This window comes from Metopolophium dirhodum, chromosome 9 (genome assembly GCF_019925205.1).
Source record: "Metopolophium dirhodum isolate CAU chromosome 9, ASM1992520v1, whole genome shotgun sequence".
Classification (NCBI taxonomy): Eukaryota; Metazoa; Arthropoda; class Insecta; order Hemiptera; family Aphididae; genus Metopolophium; species Metopolophium dirhodum.
The window spans coordinates 32,907,727-32,933,202 of record NC_083568.1 but is presented as its reverse complement, the minus strand read 5'-3'; the positions used below and the strand labels follow the sequence as shown (position 1 = coordinate 32,933,202).

Sequence of the window (25,476 nt, the reverse complement as noted above, 5' to 3'; positions counted from 1 at the left end):
CAGTTAGTCCTCTAAATACCTACTACTGAAGATACCTAATCCACAGAAACTACTGGACTATTTTCAGTAAAAGTTAAATCAATAGATTCCCTTAAACTTTAAGGGTGTTAACAGCTTATTTTGCAATCCAAATATCGTATAAGTTGCTATAAGGTAGCTCACACATGAATTCAGATTTGGCTAATGAACATTGAATATTTTTTTGTTTATTTGAATTGCATAGCTGCCATAGGTTACAATGTACAGATTATAATATTACTATTATAATTATTAGAAATATGACATGTAATATTCTTACAAATATATTTTTAAAAAAAACAAATTTTCAAATAAAATACTTATATGAACACAATAATTATTACAATGATTACTTTTATGATTTGTTTTCTTAATTATGGACTTTTTTATGTAAGCGCATATATATAGACGAATGCCAATCTTAACGTCTCTAGTTTTTTGTATTTACATCAATAAGATGTCCAGAATTAAGAAGTGTAAAATCATACAATTAATCATCGTGATTGTATCTGTATTATACAGAGTAATTTTTTAAGCATGCTCACCAATTTTTATGTTTAAATTATGCATATACTAAAATTATGAATTTTGGAATTTTTAAGAGTAGTATATAGTTGAAGACGATATTTTTGAATAATTGGATTATTTACAAAAATAAAGGAGTATTCTGTAGCACATGGTAGCGGTATCAACTTTATTTTTTCAAATGAAAACCTACATGTTGTACCTAATGTATATTGTGAATCAGAAGATTTTTTTAAAGTTTGCAGATGTGTTCTAAATTGTAAAAGAAATAATTTGAACGAAAAGTTCTGAGTTATTCTTCTTTACTCTAAGATATGTATATTTCAACTGAAGCAAAACGGAAAACGATAGAAAGATTAATTTAAGCCTGGCGAAGGCGGGTATACAGCTATAGTGTTATATCATCGCGTATAATATTATTACAAATACTGTGGTAGTATTATAAAATACAATTACGCACTTTTTACCTTATTTTACTTACAACTTGCAACTTGCAAAAAAACACAACACGATTGCTCACAACAAATATCGTTATAGGCCATATGGTTTTAGATAAGGTGAAAAGAAATGTATTGTCCTATAATATCTATAATCCTAATGAATAATGATTTACTTATTAAGTAATTCACTACTTAATATTATATTTCATATATATTTCGTTATAGCCTATAGGTGTATTGAAATACTAAACTGTTACTATATAAATACTAACCATATAACTATAGTATAATTCATATTATAATAATTTAACACAACGATATATACATATTTTTGGGCGCAGTCGTATATGCACTGAATACTGCAGCTGCATCTGGGACGGCCACGGGAAACGCTTGATATCGGAACATGCCATCTCCGCGTCGTTTTTGTAACATACAGGGAAACATACCTGCCTGCGTATAATATTATAAAATATACGCGCAAAATGCCGCCGCCCCGGTCAGCGCCGTCACGTAATTAGTACGCGCGCGGGGACGGCGCGCGGCGGCGGCGGGAGAGACGGTGCCAAACGTCGCGCGGCCGACAAGGTTTAGGTCACGGCCCGCGTGCAGGAGGGGCGGACGGATTCGCCGCCGCCGTGCGATATAAATATAAAAACGCATCCGCGACCGTGACACTGGACCACGTCGAATCGAATCGGCCGGTGTACACATCACACACACACACATACACACGAGTCGTCCGGGCCGCAAAACGTTTCGCCAAACACACGACGCGCACCAGACGGACCGACCGACAGACAGACGGACGAACAGACGGACGACAGCTCGTCCCGTAAACGCACACACTTGAGCCGCATCATACACTGGTTTACCGCGGCAGCTCCGAAATGATTGCCGGCCACCGAATGTGCCTGTTGACGCTCGTCGTCCTCCTGGCGGCCACGCAGACCCTGCAGGCCGCCGCCCCGAAGCCCGACAGGGGGCTGGTCAGGTTCACCGACGACCAGCACATCCCTGTCCGGCCGAAAGCCGTCGCCGACGCGGCCAAGCCGAAGTCCTCGTCACCAACCAAGTCAAAAAAGCCGTCGGCACCCGCGCAAGTGGACGCCAAGAAAAAGACTCCCGTCAAGCCTTCCGTCGCCGCCGCGGCCGCTGCCGTCAAGAGTGAGTATACAATATGTTAATATGATATTATTAGTATTAAAATTATGAAAATAATATGCTAATAATTATTTTATTATATATTATTGTTATTATAATTTTTGCAACCCTACATTATGAAAATATAAGACACGTCAACGTGTTACGATGTGTACCTTACTGTCTGTATAAAAACCATTGGTTTTGCGGTTTATCGTTTATGATTGAAAAATAGTAGTTGGATAGGTAACCGATGAAAATTTGTGTATGATAATATTCCCGTGTGCTAAGTCTAAACGAGTAATGTTTTTTGTTTGCGATTCATACTTTTTCTTGTATAGGTATACACATATTATTATTATGTTTCTTTTTCCGTCATAGTTTATTGAATATCTTTAAATTGATTTGCCGAAATAATCAAAATATCCCGTGGAATATCGGGACGCGATTTACGTAGACACGTTTCAAAAATACCCAGGCGTCGATTTAAGTGGTATAATATGACAGTGACATTTTTTGGGGGACGCAATAGCCAATATTAACAAAATTCCAAACTTGTTTGTTGCAAATCCATCAACCATTGTGATATTATGCGACCGAAAGAGATTTTTCCCCGTTTGAAATGCTCATCTCCGCTTTACAGCGAGAAACGATCGATATGCACTGTCCAAGACCTATTATTCTGCAATATAATAATTAATAATATACATTTACATCAGTTTTTAAAACAATATTAGTAAAGACTAACTGATAAACTCTAAGATTTACAGTAGTCGACGTGTTGTTTACTTCGTAATTTGTTCGTATATTTTTTAAAACTGCCTCCAAATAGAAACGATATAAACCGCGTGTTTATGATATTTATGGTCTGTATTTAACGATAAACGTCATGTTGGGATCTGATTTTTTATTTTCTGGTTCAAACCATGTACAAATAACAAATTAATTTAATTATACATTTAAAAGAAGTATATTAGAAAAACAGTTGTTGAAATAAATGTATTATAAATAGCCCCCCAAACAAATATAAATACTCACAAATCACTATAATAAACAAAAACATTTGCTTGTATATAATATCCAGTGACTATTAAATGATACAATATTGTAACAAGTACTGAAAAGTAACTACTATTAACTAATTTAAATTGTATATGTTATTTTCATAACCAAATTAAGCCAATGTAATAAAAATACCTAGTACCTACTAATAATTTATTTTGCGTATAAGTTTATAATTATCATAAAAAATCACAATATAGACATATTTACATATTTACATTTTAAATAATATAAATGTATATTAAATATATTTATTAAACATAAAAATTTCAAAATTAACATTGCTTATAAAAATATAATAATTGTACGGTACGTGTATTATCTATCTTAGAAACATAAAATACATATAAGCTCAGTATTAAGAAAATTAAAGTTAAAAAATATATTTTTCAATTTCAATGAATTTCAAATAATAATTTTTAAAAACCAAATCAGTTAATCATCAATATGTACTGATTATATCATCTAAATTTCAATTTTTTTATACAGAAGTATATTCATTATGTTTATGATTTAAATGAGATCTTTCAATTGGTTATATAATAATAGGATTTGATTGATTTATTTTTTATCTTCACATTTTCTGACAAAAGGTGTGCTCCGAAAATATTAAGTCCATCTATTGATTGAAAGTATAGAGTCTACTTGAGGCATTGTTGACATCACCTAAAATTGTATTTAAGTATAAAGTAAATAGGATTATAAAATAGTAATTTTTAGACTTCTCAGTGGTTTTCTTAAGTATATGTATCGAAAAACTGTAAAGAATGAAAGAACTATCATATGAACTGTACCAATAGCTTCGACGCTTCGTTCATAATCGTTTTCCAAATGTTTGATTATTCATTTGGTTTTATTATAATGAATTTATAATTTAATATTACAGCATAAATGTAGCACAATTGACAGGCCCATATAGACTTTAATAATAAAGTTGCTTTTATTGATAGGGATAAAAAAATCGATAAAACGAACGTTTTTGTAAAAAGTAACGAGTCGTGAAGTTTAGATTCATAAATTGTATGAAAAATATTGTCAATTGTTATGATTATATAATATAGCTGTTACCGTTCCGCTTAATTGAAATATATCGTTAGAAGTATCGCCTGCAGTTACAATGCATTTATTAACCCATACAAAATTATTTTATAAAAAACAGGATTTAAAATTTACATATCAACTTCCTTTTACAACAATATTTTTTATTGATCTGTGAACATGTATATTATTCAAATTTCGTAAATAAGATATATTTAATAACCATGTGATAATTATTACAAAAACTTCGAAATGATTGTTTAGCGTTTCAGCAATTTTATAGTTCGATTTTAGCACCCGCGAAATTATTTTATTTTGTTCATTATACGGTTTTCGAAATATGACAGATAGCTCATCGTTTGCACATGCATATATATGCATGTTTATATTAATGCAAAAAAGTTTAAATATTATAATTACGATCGAGCAAGGTCATTCGATGACCGGACAACCAGTTTTATAACAGTCGTAAAAAGAATCCTAAATAACGGGTCGTTATGAAATCGCCTTATGCTGTCATCGGCACACATCCATAATCTAATAATAATATCGTCCGTAAATTATTTTATACATATATATATAGCAGGTACCATTCCGAAGAGATGCGCGACTTTGAAGTGCTAACGACCGTACATAAAAACTATAATATATACATAAAAAAAATATATTTATACATATAGATGCAATTTTTAATTGGTCGTATTTACCTACCTCCGGTCGGCCATCGTCTCGGATGACTAATCCATAAACGTTTAGTAATTCATCGAGACGTCTCGTTATACTTATACATCTTCGACGAAGAAAAAATCCGTTCGACAGCAAAAAAAAAAAAAAACTCGTACCGCAGAGAATATTAATAAAAGAAAAAAAAATGATATAAAGCTAATAATAATAGGTATAGCGCGATTCGACGTAAACAAACGGTCAGCATCCGGCCGGTGGCAGTCGCAATAATAATTTAAAACGGCGCAATACAGGTTTCCCAGCACAGTTTTTCCAGCGCGCGTCACCGTGCGGCCTTATACAGCTATATATCACGCGCCGTAAATGTATACGCGTAATACGTGCAGTGAACGCTATTCGGTCGGAGACACGTTATTAATTTTTGCACTTGATTCGCAGACATATAAATGTTTTATTATTATACATCTAACAACGAGACGAATATAAAAGAATAATAAGACGTTTACGGCGGCGCGGAAAAAATAAATAATACTAATAATAATAATAATACAAAAATACTTTTAACATTATTATTATTTTCATTATTTACTTCGGTTCCCATCGTATTTATACTGCACGCCGCACACATCCAGATCATTGGTCATGCAGTCGTCTGGCGGCCGCGCGATGATGTTTCACACATTACGCACGACACTCACACAAACGAGACGAGAATGTGTTATAATATTATTGTTGTGTGCGTGTGCGTGATTGATGGTGAGAAGCCGTGCCGATACATGCGAGTGCCAAAACCGTGGCGTTAAAGTCTCTGCCAAACCGTGTATACATTGCTTACAACCGGCAGTACTCACCGATCTACAAGCGTATAAACACGCGTTTTCGATGTTTATCTCGAAACCATTCGGATCACGTTTGAATTATCAAATTGTTTTTTTCTTTTATCTGTTTTTCGATAGTTACCTATACATATTATATTTGAGTTACACAGCAAAAACAAAAAAAATAAAAAACGAAAATCGTATGAATATAATATATTTATTCGAAATAATAATATTGATACTATATTATAATAATATATTTTATTATGGTGGAATACCACTTGTCATATTCCCACGGGAAACGTGCGGATGGGCACTGCAACAGTGAACTACACCAGTATATAATATAAATATATATAGGTGTCTACCTATACATGAATACAATATGTATGTACGTATATAATAATATATAGGCGGTACGCCGCGCACCCGTGGACGGTGCCTACGTGTCTGTCGGACTTAACGCGTTTCTCACTGCAGTAGTGCAGCAGTATACACGCATTTTATAATAATTAATATGTGTGGACCCAAGGGTCTTACTGGTTTTCGGGATGATAATATGATGGCGCGCTCGCTCATAATATAATACGTGGTTTCGGCCGCGGCGGCAGTCGATTGCACAACTCGAGGGGAAGGACCCCTCTGACCACTGCAGACTACATACAACGTCATCATCGCCGAGATTGCATACACCTGTTTTTTTTCATTGCAATATTCTCGGTATTTTTATTATTATTATAATTTTTTGTTTGGGGGCCAAACACGTGTTTGTGTATAAATGTATAACAAACCTACACCGGTGGCGCGGCACTAACGGCGGATTTCCGTCGACTTCCGATCGCACGGTTTTTTGACGGTTATTGATTTGTCAGGCACCAATACACACGAACCCGAAATGTCCGGTCCCGGGGATATCAATTATGCTATATACAAGACGATGCAAGTACGCGACTGCAGACAAATTGTTTTTTAATATCTTCGCTTTAAACGGTTGATTTCCGTTATTTATACGGTGATTTTTTAAAAAAAATATTTTTCACACCTTACTAATTATATATACATATTACCATATTTATGAATATAAAAATTAAAAAATATACTTAGGTATCTATACGCACTATTATCAGCTCAAGTCAGTCCGTTTCAAGTCGACGACCCGAATGATACGCTAAATAGCAAATGGTCGTCATCGGTAACACATAACTAGTAAAATGTAGTCATGTAGATATACATAACTACATAACATTATGTGTTGTTTTATACTTGAATTGGTCTATGAAAGACATACTTGTATAATATGTATATAGTAATTTTTGTACTCTGGCGCTTTCCTTTAATAGGTATAGGTACCTTACAAATTGTATTCACCGCGATCAAAATATTACACAATATATAGGTAGGTTAAGAGGTTACTACACATATTATAGACACTAATTTATCCGACCGAAGCTTATGAACAAGAAACGGCTTCATTATTAATTCTGAACATTCGATTTTGAATGCCTATCTATAAAGCTATATAATTTGATAACATACAATTTCTCTGATGTTAGAATACGCGTTACACGAAAATCTAATGTTTGACATGGTGCAGCATATCTGAATCGATTGCAATTAATTTTAATTTGAAATCCATGTAAATTCGTTTGCATATTATACGAATTTACATAAGCCGTTTGACCTATGCCAGGTGATATTATACGCGTAAAATGAAATAATATATAAAACCAAACGGAATTCTATTTATTAAGCCCAGCACTGACAGTTGTATATTTGAAACGTTAAATATGTAGGTACCTAAACTCTAATACTGTAACAGTACCTTTATAATAATACGACAACTAAATATATGATTTTTTTTTTCGGTTAGGTGATTAACTTGTTTGCGAATCATTAAACGTGCGTGTGGGTATCATAAACAGCCTAAATCGTTAAGCTAGCAGGATTAACCGTTAAGTTGGTTTTAGAAAGAAAAAAATAATCCGTCGTATTATTATAATTACATCCCACGCACATTTTTGTTCTCGATGTAGTTTTGTTTCGAAGTTTATCAACAGAAAACCGTGGTGTTTTTTTTTATTACTGTCGAAATGTTAAATAAAAACATAAAAAAATATTATAATTATATAGGCTTTTTATTTTTTCCGACCGTCACATTCATCTCTGTTCTTATTGGCTGTATATAATAATATACTTTGCGTTTTATCATAGTATAATAATATATAATATTTCGAAATCCCTCGCGTCGTTATAATATATTTGGAATACCAACATCCTAATGGCGGTTTATGCCATTTGAACGCCTTTCCGACGTTTCACGCACTAGTAGAAATAAATACACCAACGAAAAGATTTATCGATTTACTTGATACATTGTATTACGGAAATCGGCGGCGTTAAAGCATACAATAATATAATATACACGCTTGGTAGACAGCTGCAGAGTCGCGTCGCGTTCTCATTATGCATTTTTGCTAACTCCAAAACGTACATTACCTATGCATTTTCCGTGACATCGGCGCTGCGGGTCCTTCTACATTATGTATATTGCAGGAAATCCGTCGACGCACTGCGTGTACAACGGAGATGTAAAATCTCAAAATGGACTTTCCGTCGCAAACCACTCTGCCCACATGACTATAACATTGTAACACTATACCTGTGCGCCGGTGCTGGAGCTATTGACTCGAATCCGATGTCGCGAAACTGTTGCAGCAGCAGCCGACACCTCGACAACGACATTCGACGGTTCGGCTGCGGAGGCGTTTAAATCTCTTCTACACGTGGTATCAGCTCTTTTGTATAGTACGTCTTATATTATATTATTGGCAACGGCATGGCCTGCTGTAGCACAAGTCGACCGCGATGGTCCGTTTTTTATTTATGGCTTCCGGCCCGGAATGTTAATCCTATATAGCTATATCCCGCGCCACCGCGGTACAATATAATATGCCGGGCGCATATTTAATCGTATCGAACTTTCCAAAACCATTAATATTATAAGCGACCGAGCACAATTACACTATGATATATAATAATATAATACACGCGCGTAGTCGACCGCGTTCTATATAGGTAATACGTCATGTTGCAGTCGTCTGAGCGTCTCTACGCATCGTCGTATGTTTAGGTACACATTTAATAATTTATTTATACAACTGGTTCCGTATCGACTATAAAATGACGTTATGTAGGCCGTTTTCTACAAGCGTGCAGCGTGTATAAGCCATACAAATTAGCTTCATATACCTACATCCATCCCCCATATAGACCAGTGTACATGCAATCGCGTACTATAATCAATTATATGAATGAACAACACGCAATTAATGCACTTGCCAATCGCATAGGCATGCGCACGGGGTTGATGGTGGCAGTTAAGGTTTTTGTCCCTTCTGTGAACTTGGAACCTATACTTTTTTTTTCTATAATAAAGAATTACGAATATCTGTCTTAGAAAAAGTCCGTCACTGTTCTAGTTCATGTGAAGTCTTTTTCAAAACTTAGTTTATTAGAAACGTTATTACGTCTTGTAGACTGTAGCTGTTACACCAAGATCCACTTGGTGGATTGCTGAAACGTTTATTAAGCAATAGAGTTATAAAATAAATATTTTCAAGTGTTATTGAAACATTTAAAATGTTATTGTGGACTGAAAAAATATAACTGCAGCGAGTTTTATTTATTTTAATTTAACTTTATGCGCATAATATTCTAATAATTCACTTCTTATAATTTATCTTACGAGTAAGGAGTTTTTGGAAAAATTTCGTAATGTGTCAATTAAATTATCAAATAAATTGGTATTAAAATTGTTTTGAATCAAAATAGGACGTCCTGTCAAGAATTTGAACTGCGCACGCCTATAATATGCACCTTATATTATATATAGGTATATTATATACTCACACACATCGCCTATCGGTGTAGCAAAAATGGTTTTCCGAGACGTCTCGATTAATTTCACGGGTTTTCGTTTGGTCATCGCGTAACTATATAGCTGTACCTCGGCTACCTATATGTACGACGTACATCTATCAGTCATCTTGTATATATACGCGTGTTATACAACAATAATAATAATTTCACACGCTAAACAATTATACGGACACACGTGGATGGTATAATAAATAATAATATTATAACGGACTGTCCGTCCGGGAGGCGGTGATGCTGCGTAAAATTAAAAAAAACAAACAATAATATTACAACGGACCACCCCACCACTGCTGCTCGTTTGCGAAGAAATTTGCGATCAGCGCCAGACACCGGTGTTTCGGAATAAATTCTCAGACCGACTGCCTTTATACTATGCGCACTTATGGTCTCGTCCTGACCGCCGCCGGTCGCTTTATATTTATTATCATTATTACCATTATATTGTACGACGTGAAGTAGAAACCGCGTGTACATAATAATAAGATAATATAATCGTATAACCCGTCTTCGTCGTCAATTACATTATTATCATTGTTTCGTTGTTGTTGCTTCTGCTGCTGCTGTTGGGCTCTCGGACGGCAGAGACTCGCATACCTCTGCACACTGCACGCTGCAAAAGTTCCTCCGGGTCGATTATATTTTTTATTACCCTTATCGTTTTCCATTATTTTTCCACTTGACAACTCCGCGCACTTTGCGATCAAAGGGGTCCATTGATCACAATACGATCTGCTCCTCCTGGATAAAAACATCTGGAGTAAATAGGTACACGGTTTTTTAGGAGCAAAGTCACCCAGTGACACACGCATTTTTCAAATTTTCCGACCTGATTAGAACATATTATAAATATAGGGTCGTTACTCGCTGTTAAAAAACCCGAAACCAAGATAACCTAACCTAATCCCTTAAATCTTTATCCCTGCACAGCTCACGCCACGAGCAGTTGTCATTTTATATACAAATGACTATTGGGGCGTGACGAACTTTCAGAGGCTATATAGCGTATATTAGTATATAGCGTCATATATTTCACCCACCCACTCAAACCCCGATAAAATCTTTGTCGTCATATTTTCAACCACCTTTCTTAGTTAATGCTAAAATACTAGTTAGTACTTGGTATACTAAATTATTATTACGCACCCACCCATCACCCATTAAAAAACTCAAAGGCGGCCGACTCCACCTTCACCACATCACTTTTGAAATGTTGACATTATTATGTCGCTGCATTGCCGCTTTACCGTCTTTGAAATCGGTCGAATTGTGCGCGAAGACATTTTTCATGTTGGTACGGACAGGACCTGGTAATGTATACGCATACCACCACCTGCCCACCCTTCCCTTTCGTTTCGACCACCCTATGTCTGCCACCGTCGGCTTGTTTTGTTGGCGACGATTTATTCTCATTATTATTATATTATATTATTATTACACCAAGCGGTCAAATCAAATTGGTTTTTCATTACATTTTTTACGCGCCACTCGTAAATCTGTCGTTCGTTGTCGGTATTCCAACGCCGTATCAAATGCGTTACCGCGCGGTCACATAAAATATTACCTTTATTATTCGCGTCTACTGTTAGCTGTATAGGTCTATACATAGCTGTATATACTGTCTAAACGGATAATATAAAATCGAACCGCTGCAGCCGACCATTATTATTCCCGATGTGTATATGTATAAACAGATGAGTTCTGCGGCACAAAGACTTTTTGTTTCGTTCTAAATGACGGTCGAAGGTCGCAATTTTCCGATTCCTTAGCTGGTAACTGGTAAGTACTTACTCGTCGCGGAGACGGTTCAACGATTCGAATATGTACTTCACTGCGGCGTACACGCAGTTGTATAGTCGTTAACCGGGACCCAGTCGGATGTATAAATACGTATTTAATATAATATCCACCTTGGCCTGGACGTTAAATTATTGTGAAAATGTGTAATCGGCGTGAATGACGCCTGATGACTGTATTTTAAAAAAATGTATGTTTTATTATTGGAGGCGCTCGGTCATCAAAGACTTGACATGTCTCGCGTCACCCGAAAATTAATATCATCGTTACGTTTTATCGCCGAAAGCCCGCATTGCGACATTTTACGCGGCTATTACACGAAGTCACAAAATTCGCATTTCCGTTTGCATTCACGATGTTACGACCTCTGCAGATCCATCATAATGAACACTGTATAAGCACTGGGCGCGTTTATGAAGTCCATCGGATTACATCACTCCGCAGTTTGTTTATATTTCAACTGTATTGACTATTGAGAGCGCGAGGCTAAATCAATGTCACCGACAGAATATGCTATTAAATTGCACACCTACGAGTTCGCAATAATTACCGAACATGTTCTACCAACTTTCGTTTTATTAATATGACTATTTTAAAATTTAAATTTTCTACAGTTTCCCAAGTTTTCTTCCCAATTTTTACACAGACTTGGGACTGTCTGTAGAATAACTACCTTTATACATATGATAACTATAAGACCAGAGTTAATATTCTTAGGAATGTCAAGTTAATTTAATGTGCCTATAAATTATTGTTACTAACCAATATCTTAACATTTTTAAAACATAGTTCTAAAATAACTTTAATAATAAATAAATAACATAAAAACATAGCTTGAATAAAATCTTATTTGTCGTATTATCATTATAGGTATATACACATAATATATACATTTTGTTTTCAAAAACACAATATTCAGTGAAAAACTTAATGTATATATTTAATTTAATTTCTGAATTTTTAAATTGTTTCATAATTAATTAATAACCAAATATATAACATAATATTATAACAAAAACGTTTATTCATATAAATTACAGCAGCAGAGCATAGTATCATTTATAATTTATTAAATTATTACATTATTACATTATTAAATTATTAAATTATTAAATCACTAAATGATTACCACAGAATATAATAAATTATACAATATTACCGCGAAACGACACAAAACAGGTGGCGAAAAGCCGACGATGGTGCAGACGTACATTGCAATGCATGAAATTCGTGAGGCAAACCTACACTAACTTGGTACAAACGACAACGGAGGACACGAAAAACGGTTTCAGAATTCTGGCCGGACACAATAGTACCAGCGAAAACGGGAGTTAGATAACGGTGGGAGGGGAGGGGGTGGTTAAAAACTTTATAAATATTTTGGTGTTTTGAAGGGTTATGCGGAGTTGCGGTGCACAGTGGGATATTTTCATTAAAACCCGGCCAAAATATTTTAATATAAAGATTAACCAACATTTGGATTTTTCTATTTTCTTTGCGAAATAGAAACGATAAAATCAAATCACACACATATGGGCTACGCATATATTATGTATGAATATAAACTGTACAATATTTATAATGGTGTATAGTTAAACAAATCCTTTAATAATATGTTATATGTCGGATGATGTAACAACTGATGAGCAATATTATATTTTAGTCATAATTTATAATCATATATTTACTAGTATGCTGGTATTAAGATGGTAATGGAACTAAATATTAATGTTAGTTTGTTAACAATCTGTAGTTTATATAAAAAAATGGTAAACGAAAAAATTAAATTACTAGCATAGTAAAATTTATTAAAGTTGTATTTCAGTAGGATTGTTATGTTATTCTGAAATTGATTATTCTTATATTATCCATAATCGGCTAAACTGTTAATTATATATATTTAGATTAGTAAGTAGTAACTGTAGGTACGAGAAATTTTATAAGAATCATACTTGTCTCCACAACAAGCTCAGCTTACGGAGACAATCATTTATGTAAAATGTCATATTTAATAAGTATTAATATTTGTATTAATTTCAATGTATATAATATTATTGTGTACCTTAAAATTTTTTAAATGAAAATAAATAATCAATAATAATAATAAAAATTTAATCATAATTCATAATCCGTTTCTGAAAATTTCCAGAATTTAGAAGCAGAGTTTGAATCTTCGTTCTAGACTTTTTTAAATCGTAAATCATTATTGCTCTAAATGTTTGTATCTACTCTTGTCAGTTGTTACTTGTCTGTCGGTTATTACACATGTTAGTTAATATTATAATTTATTAATTCAACACTTTTTAATGTTTTCTGTTCGAATCTAGTTATTTTTTATTTTGTAATTTACTAAATCTTTACTACGACTTCATCGTAGTTGCTTTTTAATTGTTATTTGACACTTATGGGTAATTAATTTAAATTGGCAATTAATTATAATCGGCAATTACCGATTGGCGATTATGCGTTCAAAATTCAAATAGCTATTATTATCGTATCATTACGGATTAATTGTCATTTTCATCGTTAAGATTCATTAAAAAATACGAATGTTGGATATAATCATATAATTGATAAATATGAAGTATAGGTACCCCTTAACATCGATATAGTACATAACTGCGAAAATTCTTGGTACCTAGTTAAAACCGATTGCGTATTTCCCGTTAAATAATCGTCGATAAGCGCGCCGCGTGTGCAAAATATGTTTTCCCGGGAACGCGAAATGGGTTGGCAAATGCGTCCGTGCCGGCATTCCTGCTCATCCGTCCGCGGTGAACGATTATCGTTACCCGCTGTCCGGAGACGCGGCCGGGTCGACCGAGCGAATAACAATAATAATTGTAATTATAAAAAACGGGCTCGTACGACCGCCGAACACAATCGAACGTTGTATCAACAACGTAATAACTAATAATAACAATAATAGCCGACGACAATCTCCTAACGATCTGGACGGCGGCGGCGGCGGCGGTGGCGGCTTACCCGTACTACAGGTATAGGATTATTATATAGTGTGCGACGCGATCCGTTCATTCCGGATTCCGTTCTGCGCGTGTAGAACATTGAGCCGGGTCGTGTTCGCACGGGCTGCGGTGGCGGCGGCAATAATGAGCAAGATAGAAATCTTGTCTCGTCCCCGCGCGACGCGATTGTATCGGTTCCAAAGGGGCCACCGGGTTAACCGCGTGTGCTGCAAATCTAATCGACCGCGATAATAATATTCTCTATTATTTATATTACATTATTATATCGCGTTTGTGAGAGATGCCGTTTTACGAGGTTACGACTCACAAAGCGCGTTGCACACGTTGTAAGCATATTTTATTTTATTATTATTTTTTTTTTTTTTTGAAAACCGACAGTAGTCCAAAGCACAATAGGTTTGATACAATGATAGTATTACATTATACAATGCGACATGTTAATTAAAATATAACATATTATTATGAAATAGTGACTTAGTTATAACAAAAGAGAACTCTGCAAAAAATCGTTTAAAAAAAAAAAATTGTCAATGATCTACAGAAACAGATTTTAAAATTAAGTATTCTCGCAGAGTGTACTCTCCTAACTTGTTATTTAAAATAATTTATATTATCTTTTTTCTAGTGCGTATTACCAACAGATAATACAACTTTTATTTTGTGATATATAAAAAAGATTGTAATTGTGGACATAATGATTTTTTATTTTAAAAGTGATTTGACTGAGTATACATATAGTTAACATAGCATAAAACTGCAGTTTTAACATGTTATGTAATGATCTGCGCACGAGCGTGCCAATTTTAAGTCCTGTATAGTCCAGTAAACATCAAGTCCCAATTGTCCGGAGTTTCACGCATAATAATATACAATCGAATTCATCATAATCAAATTATTATCTTAGTATTATCTCAAATGTACCTCCTATAGGTATACCTATGGAAATCTGAAGTGTTCGCGAGTGCAGAAACTCCATGAAAATACACACACGGCGAGTATATGTTACCTATTCATCATGCAAATGATTCGTATAGTCTATTTATCCTCGAGTTTTATTGTAACATTTCAATAGGACTTATAAATAACATAAAAATTAAGTACACTAAATAGCCAGCGAGGTATAACAAATATAAGTTATTGGACTATAATACTAACCAAATTATTACCGAAAGACGATGACAAAGGCGCAAAATGTATAAAATAGTTGAATGATATGATAAACTTTTATTAAAACAAAAGCAATGAGACAACGTCTGTCCTAAAAGGACGTAGATGACTCTAGAATCCGTGTTATACACATAACGTATACGTTCGTAATATTTGTGTATTTTTTAACTATTGGTTTCAGGACCAACATTTGAGTCTTACAGGCAAGCGTAAAAATATACAAACCATAAAACTTTTCCACTGTCCCTACATAGGTATTACTTGCAAATAATTAGTGAAATATTATACAATTTAAAGGTTATTTATGCACGGTGTTATATTGACAAATCCGGTTTGGGTTAAACTTTTTTGATTTACTTAAATGATGTGCCTCATAAATACTTTTTTTCCTCATTCTCCACTGATATGCAACAAAAGGGAAATCAACTTGAACAAATAATTATGCCTCCCAATTGCCCCGGGATCAATAAATTCATCGGTCACGATTTAGGTAAACAGGTGTACCTATAGGAATCTCATATAGATCTAACTCACATATATGCGCCTGAGAAATCGGCTCCCGTCGTTGGACCTCATCTGCGGTTGATTTACCGCACGCGCGTCTCATACCTATTATATCGTATAATGTAATGAAAAACGCGGGCGGAAATCAATTCGTATACTTACCTACCTGCCTATTATAGTAGGTTTGACGTGTCCGAGATAGACAATACATTTTATATGTGACACCTATATAATATTATACGCATCGGATCTATCGATCAGTGTTATTGTATTGTATTACACGCATACCTCTACCTACCTACCGTATACGCTTAAGCCTTAAGACGACAAACGTGCAGGTGAATCATGTTCTACCAATCCTACGTGTAGAAAATCACCGTCACGTGTCGCGTGTGGGTTTATTCGCACACTGTCATATAACACACTTTCTACCGTCGCTCGCCCTCTCAGACAGATACCACACACACAAACACACACACACACATCATAGGTACAAGACGCGTATCGGCGCGCCACTGCGCCTATATTTAATAATATATCATATTAATTGTACGCTTGTATACCTCTGACAGTGGACGCGGCGGCGGCGTTCGGTAACGGTAAAACTAATCCGATTTTTTTTTTATCGTTTAGAAAGAAAATTGACGCGATCTAAATTCGTAGCCAAATTAGTATACTATGACGCTGTGTGCATAATATCAAAGATTCCGGACACGTAGGCATAGGCATCATAATATTATATGCGACCTACACGGTCGCAGCTATGCGTAGTATATACACGAATAGTTATTGAATTACATTATAATATTATACTATACGTACGAGCTCTGTTCCGAACGAACGCGGCAGACAGCGGGCCGAGTTCGAGAATGAAAATTATAGACGTAGGTACCTATATATAATAGTCACATATCCGAAACGACTTGGCGGACCTCCGGTGCGGCGGCGTAAAATGAATTCGAGTTTTGGCGGTATATTACATTGTGCACACGCGTGTAGGTTTTATGAAAAATCTGTTAACGATTCTCCGAGGCGGTCTCTTTCTCTCTCTCTCTCTCTCACGCTGCACACATGGTGCCTTCCAGTTCGATTAGTGAAAATACGTATATTTCGTTTCGTGTGTAAGACATAAAACCGTAATTTATATTATATACGAGTAGACAAAGTGCCTAGCTGTACATAATACCCATCGTACGCCATAATATATATTATAGGAGGCACCTACCGCCGTATAATAATATAATGATAATAATATTATATTATTTTTATATTATAATATTATCGTCGTTTGTGCGCTCCCGCGTCCGGGGACTGCATATAACATATATTTTATGCTAAACACCGTGTCTGCGTGTGTTTCGAATACTTTCGATGATAATAGGTAGTATATAATACCTATATAATAATAATAATAATAATATAATATAATACGCAAGCAGGTGTGCCGTTGGCCGATAAGATCGCGGTAAAGCCGCCGGGCTCACGGAATTTCGTTTTGTTTTTTAAATGCAAATCCGACGTGTCTGTTGCGGGAAATTCGCCGCTGGTGGTGTACTATAATTCGTCTCGATCTACATACACCCACCGTCGCCGCGTGCGGCTCTTAAACGCATGTGCAGCCAGGTTTATCGTATTATAATAATATTAAAATTACATACTTCTATATTATTATCATCCGTCGGTTTGTCGCGAATCCGCGTCACACTCGGCGTACATAATCTCGTAGGTACGTTTACGATTAGAATCGAAGGAATAAAGGATTTAAATTCCCACCACTGCAACAGGTGCACCTCGTCGCATCACGCGTACTTAATAATATTAAATTATGTTGCATTCCACGCCTTTGTACACGACAGTACTATTATATTTATTATTTCGTATAACGTCCGTCAGCAGCACCAGAAACACTTCAAATATAAAAATATATAACATATTATATAAAATTGCAAACGGGTTAACAGTGATAAAAATTAAAAATAAATAAATACAAATACATTATTTACATAAATCAGAGCAGAAGTTCCCCAATAATTCAATAATCCTTTTCACGGTATACGGTCAATGTAGGGGTCATGGTACAGCTTCAAATCCAGGTTCTTCATCCATGGATTCCACAACTTCTTCCTACACCAAATGGATATCTCCCATGGCGCCTTTAAATGCACGAATCAGATATTCAGTGGTGATGTGTTTAATCGTCTGCGATTCATAACCACAGTCTCGTGTTTCAGTGTCACGCAATCCCCATTTGTACATCGCGTGTCCACTCCTACCATGGCCAGTCCTGATACGGTTTAGTGTTACCCAAGTATGAGCTCAAATCCCAGTTGTTTGATAGTTGGGTTAATCACCAATTTTTGGTCATCTGGATTTTCTATTGTCCAGTTGCTTTCCCATTTAGTATAACAGTACTATAATAAGCTCGGAAAATCGTACTTCTATGATATAATTACAATATATATATTATATATTATCAATTGGTTATTAGAATATATTAAAAAAAATGAAGTAACGAGTAGTTTAAGAATTTTACTTCAAAAAAGTAACTTAAATTACGTATAAATTACTTCTACAAAGTAATTTCGTTACAATAACTTAATTCAAGTTATTCCACACTCGCAATGACACACGCACTGTCAGTCCATAATATTATAGGTACCTATAATATAGTATGAATGTATGATACATCTCGTTTTCATGATAAATCAGTCTCGTAGGCCGTTAAATGCATTATCGCGATTGCAGTTAAAATACATTACGATATTATGCTAATGGTTTTGAAATAAATTACACGCCGAAACGAGATTCACGTAATATACATACATACAGATATACAATCCATTTCGGATGGTCTGATAATAAATAATATAAGTAACAAGCTCCGACTGAGATTAAAAAAAAAACAATATAACATACTGTGACCCACGTGATATAATACGTAGGTAGGTTACTCTGCCTATATAATATGTGTTTTATTTTTTACCGTTGTAATTACTACACAATATGGTTTGCCCAGTAGCCTTTATTTATTACAACTACCGTCTACCACATTATTATTACGATTGTTAATATAATATTGTTATTACCGCTAGTATATTACCTACCACTCGGTCAGTATAAATACGCCCAGCTTTTCAATAATAATTAATAATGAAAATATTTATTCGTGTTACAAAAGACGCGTTCGTCGAATATGCGGTTTGTCTAAATGTATTATGTCAACATAATATTATATAAAAATTAATGTTGACCTCCGGCTCAGTTTGCCGTTATTGTTGTACCTACTGCACAGATACCGGTTTGAACATTTCTAAGGGATTTTCACTTCACTATGAAACACTAGAACGACTATTCATTATTTTCGATTTCCCATATCACTCCTTGTATTTTGCTCGTCGTGTAATAGTGATTATTGTATTTTGTAAAACTCGAATAACTTTTAAAGCATTTAAGTCTTTATCATGCGGTATGAATAATTTCGTATTACATGTACATTAAATATTTATCGTATATTTATCGCATTCAGGATTCAGTATAAATAATTACGAAGAGAAAATTCTGGAAAAATATAATTTTCACTCATAATATCGAAGCTCTATAATTTTAACAAGCTGTCTGTTTTTCTTGTGTCGCTTGCCAAAATTATATTCTATACTCGTTTGTACACAGGAGATAAAACGGTATATTTATATTCAAGCCATTAAGGACAACTGCATAGGCAACTTAAATAACATATTTATGTTGTTGTGCAGAAAAACTAGTATAATATAAGATGTATAAATAATCATTATTATAGACGTTTCACATTCGATAAATAAATCCCAACACGTACACGCATGCGTTAAGAGTTATGGTAATTAAAAATGTTTATAAATTCGCAATAACTCCGCTGATTTATTTACACAATCACCCATACACATTTTAGTTTTTAACGATAAATTCGCGTTTCATATTTTTTTATTATACCTACTCACGCGAATAAACAGTAATTGATATGAGATATATGTAAATCGTTAACGCCATGATATGTAATTCAATTTCATCTTAAATAACAAACGTCATTCCGATTTTTTTACATACCAAATTAAGTACCACTATAGCAGGTAATAGTATAAAATGAAGTAAAATGATATTGTTTAGTATTTTATAAAAACAATAAATTGTACATATATTAATAATAGTAAATAATATACACTTCTGAGTGTATTTTTAACGATACCGCGTCGGCACAACGAACTGAACAGTAAGTTGACGTTACAAGTGCCTCTATTAAACGAGTCGTCACATTCGATTATTTATATACACTCCGGTGTATACCTACTCTGCCTAATATGGTCCATCCGTGGTATATATGGCCCGAGAGCATACGCTCAAAGGCATACCACTTATTGTGTTAACTGACGAATTAGTTTCGATCTTCTGGTATAAGTGTGCTTGTATATAGCGGTTCCGTGCAAACTCCGCGAGCCTGCACGAGGCGGGCGACCATTAATGTCGGAGAGGTTTAGTCAAAATAACCGATCGTCTCCGCAGTGTATGTACAATATAATATGCTTATGGTATAAACATAATATAGTTCCTTTTTAAAACCAGTTCCTACTACACTATACGGTGATTTGGTTTTTTCGGCTATTACTTTTATTTATTTATATGAATTTTTAGCTTGCATTACAACCACATTTCAATTTATATCCGAGACGATGATAAAAAATAAATAAATAAAAAAACATAAAGAATTATCGAAAACCACTTACGTGTGAGATTTCAAGTGGTCAAGGTTCAACGTCCCTAGGCCGTTATAAGAATGTGGCAAAATGTCAACAGGATTTTCACAAATACGCATATATATAATTTATATTATATACCTGCTCGGAAACAACACTCGGACCAAAGAAAAATACAAGATATTCAATAACAATAATCGAATAATCGTGATAAAATAATAATAATAATAAATGCGTAGGAACGAAAACCATGTGTATAATGAACCGTTAGCAAACAATCATGAACATCAATATTTATACTACACATGTACCTACACAACTCAATGATCTATCAAACTTCTCGAAATCTCTGACTAGTCCAAAAAATGTAATAAGTAGTAACCATTCAAACGCGTATAATATTATCGTTTTAATTTGAGAAAATTATTTATTGGGACTTAGGATATTATTACTATTATTATTATTACAAGTATTAAGATTTTGGTCAACGAAAAATGTTGTTTCTGATTATATCTTGATTAAAAATATAATAATTTCGGCTTCGTAAATTTAAATGATTAGTAGCGTCTCCAAATGTATGTGACAACGTGATACTCAGAAACGGAAACAGATTTATTACGGTTAATCGCATTCAATGTTTTCCTAAACGAGTTCGTTAACCGAAAAACAACTTGCACGGGACTGCAAAAACTTGTATAGGTACTATATTATGTTAGTCTGATGTCATTTTTCTAAGATTTGTTATGTAAAGTATATTGGAAGTAGAATAAAATATAAATTATAGTGAGGTTATTTTGCCGAATGAAAACCTGTTCCTAACGTACGGCCTAGCGTTTGTAATAGACCGGTTGTATAGAACGGCAAATTGGCGTAAACAAAAATAGGCTTAATGACTTAATATATATAATATATATGCATACAGTTATATCCATTTAGTTTCTTAATCCAAATGAGATAACGTGTTTATGCTTTCTGGTACAGATTAATATTTTTATTTCTGAATAATTTATAATACATATAATATATAGTATTGTTCACTGTTCACTATACACATATATTTATTTCTTAACTTTTTAATTTTTTCAGAATCTTCGAAACCAGTTGAAGACAAATATAGAAACGAGTTTGATGAATATATGCGTCAACAAATTCAACAATGGCAAATTGCAGTTGTAAATGGTCAGCAAGTATCACCACCTGCAGGATCACAACCTTCCGGACAGCCACCATCTAGTGTATGGATCCAAGTCCCAGCTAATGGATATTACCCTCCACCATCATACCCATACCCATCATACCCTCCACAGCAATACCCGCAACCATCTTACCCACCTCCCTCTTACCCACAACCGTCTTATCCACCACCTTCATATCCACCCCCATCTTATCCACCACCATCTTACCCATCACCGTCTTACCCACCACCATCATATCCACCACCAGCATACCCTCAACCATCACCATATCCTCAACCATCTCCGTATCCTCAACCTTCACCATACCCACAACAACCATTGTATCCACCACAACCTGCACCGAGTCCAGTTTCTGAGGAGCAGGAATTATCTACATCTGCACCATCAGAAGGAAGCCCATCACAGCCAGAAACACCAGGAGTAGTAACTCCTCAACCAGAATACCCGTCCCCACCAGCACCAGAATATCCATCCCCACCAGCTCCAGAATACCCACCATCAACACCAGCACCAGAATACCCCCCATCTACACCAGCACCAGAATATCCCCCATCTACACCAGCACCAGAATACCCACCATCTACGCCAGCACCAGAACCGGGAACTCCACCACCCGGAGTCTCTGAGCCTGAAATTCCAGAAATCACTCAAGCTCCGGAGTATATTACTTCCAAACCCGAAGCGTCGACAGATCTACCAGAAGTGATCCCAACATATCCCGAAACACAACAACCTGAGCAGCCAGGAGTACCTTTATATCCTGGTCAACCAGGAGAAGTACCAACTACTGTACAACCGGAAACTTCATCTGAAGCTTCCACTGATCAACCAGCCTATCCAGAAAAACCTAGTTCTGAAACACCTGGGGAAGAGCCAGAAGTCACTACTAGTGGAGGATCCACATATTCTCCCGATACTGATGCTCCGTCACCGACAGGACCACCGTCGACAGACGCGTTAAAAGCTCAATGTAAGGAACCAAGAGGACAATTCCCGAGTGAAAGTTCTTGCAACAAGTTCATAAACTGTTGGGATGAAACTGCAGTCGAACAGACGTGTCCCGCGGGATTGGCATTTAACCCAGAAAAACGATACTGTGACTATCCGGCAAATGTAGATTGTGGTTCTAAACCTATTACAGGTAGAAAATATTAAAACAATTTTTTATTTTTAATAATAAATAAGGGTCTTATACGAAATGACTCATATAAATATTCAAATGTACCTTTTATTTTTTTAGTGGGAACAGAAAATGGCAATAATACGAAATGTCCAGACGGTTATGGAACATACCGTAGTAATGAAAATTGCGGAGCTTTCTATGTTTGTGTAGCTGGATCTCCAGTAGATTTCGTCTGCCCCGGTGGAACAAACTACAACGATGTACGCAATTGACGAAACCAATTATTTATTTATTTATTTATTTATTTATTTATTTATTTATTTATTAAAATAATGTTTAGGATTTGAAAATCTGTGACTATCCATACCGTGTGGACTGCAAGGGTTTGCCAAGCAATCCTGAACCAATTGAAACGGCCACTGAAACCGAAGTCAACACCACATACGCCCCCGAAGTATCGTCCACCACTCCATATGTTCCGCTGTCTTCGGCTGAGTCTTCGCCAGCCACTGAAGTCGTTCCGACATCGTCGACATCCACCACTCTTGCCCCAGTGGCCGACCCGATAGCCATTTACAATTACAACTTAAGAAAAATACCACCAAGTACGCATTCATAAGCATATTATTGTACACGCCATTAAACAAACGCAATAAAATTTATATTTATATTTATTCCACAGGCATGGTAAATACCGGAGTGCGTTGTAGTCACAAGAGTATTTACCGACTTACGCCAGACTGTTCTTCGGTGACCCTCTGCCGCAATGGATTTACTAATATCCTCAACTGTGGACATGATACCAGCTATGATATAGTCAGCCAAAAGTGTTTGCCAAGTCAAAGAGCAAACTGGTAAGTTAATACTATCTTAAGATAAAATTTCAAAAAAAAATATAATCATACAAAATACACCAAGATTAGTTTATTAACTACCTACCCACAAGTTACCTAAATATTAGGTACAGATAACTATTTAAATCAGTACCTACGTTTTGAATTTTTAATTTCAATACGATTTATTCTAAAAATTGAAATAGGTAATATAAAAGTCAAACTTAGAGATGAATATTAAATATCATGAATAATGTGAGTATATATTTATTTTTTAGCGGACGATCAGCCTAGTTGCACAGTAATCAATGAAAAGTAAATGGAGACTCGACAATTGAAAAAATAAACAACCCGAAAACAAACAAGAATTGTATCTGTGTGTATTGTTCAATCAACATTATTATTAAGTTATTTATTATGAAATACGTACAGTAATTCTCATTTCTCATATAATTTTTTGTGCCCTTTTGGTATATTCTTTTTTCAACAATCTATACCGACATTTTATGCGTACGATTTGCTGAGAAAGAAAATACTGAACACAAAAGTATAAGCGTATAATTTATATTTAATAATTTATTTCTTTTTAAATGTATAATCGATATTATTCTAAAATAAATTGATCGTTAAAATACGAGTATTTAAAAAAATATCACGATGTGTTAATTCTTTTGACCTGATGTCCTGATCAACATCTACTTGGATTTATTTACACTGAAATTATAATATTATGTACATTATTATTATTATATACCTATTTATGTTTATAATTGATTTAAATTGTCCCAATAAATACATTTAAATATTTAGCAGATAGTAGATAGGCATATATAGATTCTCGGTACTTGTAACAATATGGTATCTACCGTAATTTTATTTTAGTTTCATAAGCTAAAATTGTCTTACCTTTATAATGCAGTATTTCTACTAAGTCAATTTTTTCGTTAATATTTTTTAGGCTATGTATTTACATAGTATATATAATTGTATTATTGTAAATTTACGTCTACATTAATCTCTGAGAAATCAAAACTGAAAACTCCCAATAATTTTTGTTTTTTTTCAATAAATCTTGATAAAGTTGTTATTGCGTGGTTAAAAAGTTTGAAAATTTAACACAAGGTTACTTGTAAGATTTCATATATCAATTAAAACATAAAGAAATAACATAGTCACGACATTTCTTTATAAGCCTTTTAATCCAAAATTCGCCAAAATAGCAAAATTGCATAATTATTTTGTGCCTATAGTTAGAAATTCATAAAAATGTTCTTTTTATATTTAAGTTTTTAAAATTTAATGCAAGATTCCTTATAAGTTTTTCAGCAATGGCCAAAAAATTTATAGAAGGTCACATTAATTTTTATGAGATTTTAAATTGTTTAGTTTATACTCTAAATCTGTTGATAAAGAATGTTTCACTGTGTAAATAGCTTAAAAATTTAGTACTCACAAAAAGGTTCCTCGTAAGTTTTATTATA

At 34.5% G+C, this 25,476-nt stretch overlaps 1 protein-coding gene across 1 annotated transcript; it reads left to right on the top strand.

The window, feature by feature from the left end:
• Nucleotides 1–1,640: 1,640 nt before the first annotated feature.
• Nucleotides 1,641–24,647, top strand: LOC132952311 (adhesive plaque matrix protein-like). The gene is made up of 6 exons (XM_061024586.1): nt 1,641–2,150; nt 21,930–23,180; nt 23,280–23,422; nt 23,503–23,767; nt 23,845–24,016; nt 24,274–24,647. The coding sequence occupies exons 1-6, from the start codon at nt 1,874–1,876 to the stop codon at nt 24,287–24,289; spliced, it is 2,124 nt and encodes a 707-aa protein (XP_060880569.1). The 5' UTR covers nt 1,641–1,873; the 3' UTR covers nt 24,290–24,647.
• Nucleotides 24,648–25,476: the final 829 nt, after the last annotated feature.

Excerpts from the sequence above, each read along its gene's own strand:
- LOC132952311 (XM_061024586.1), top strand. The coding sequence starts at position 1,874 with ATGATTGCCGGCCACCGAATGTGCCTGTTGACGCTCGTCGTCCTCCTG. Across the intron at positions 23,181-23,279 it reads TGGTTCTAAACCTATTACAG|TGGGAACAGAAAATGGCAAT; the intron begins GTAGAAAATATT and ends TTATTTTTTTAG. Across the intron at positions 23,768-23,844 it reads CTTAAGAAAAATACCACCAA|GCATGGTAAATACCGGAGTG; the intron begins GTACGCATTCAT and ends TTTATTCCACAG.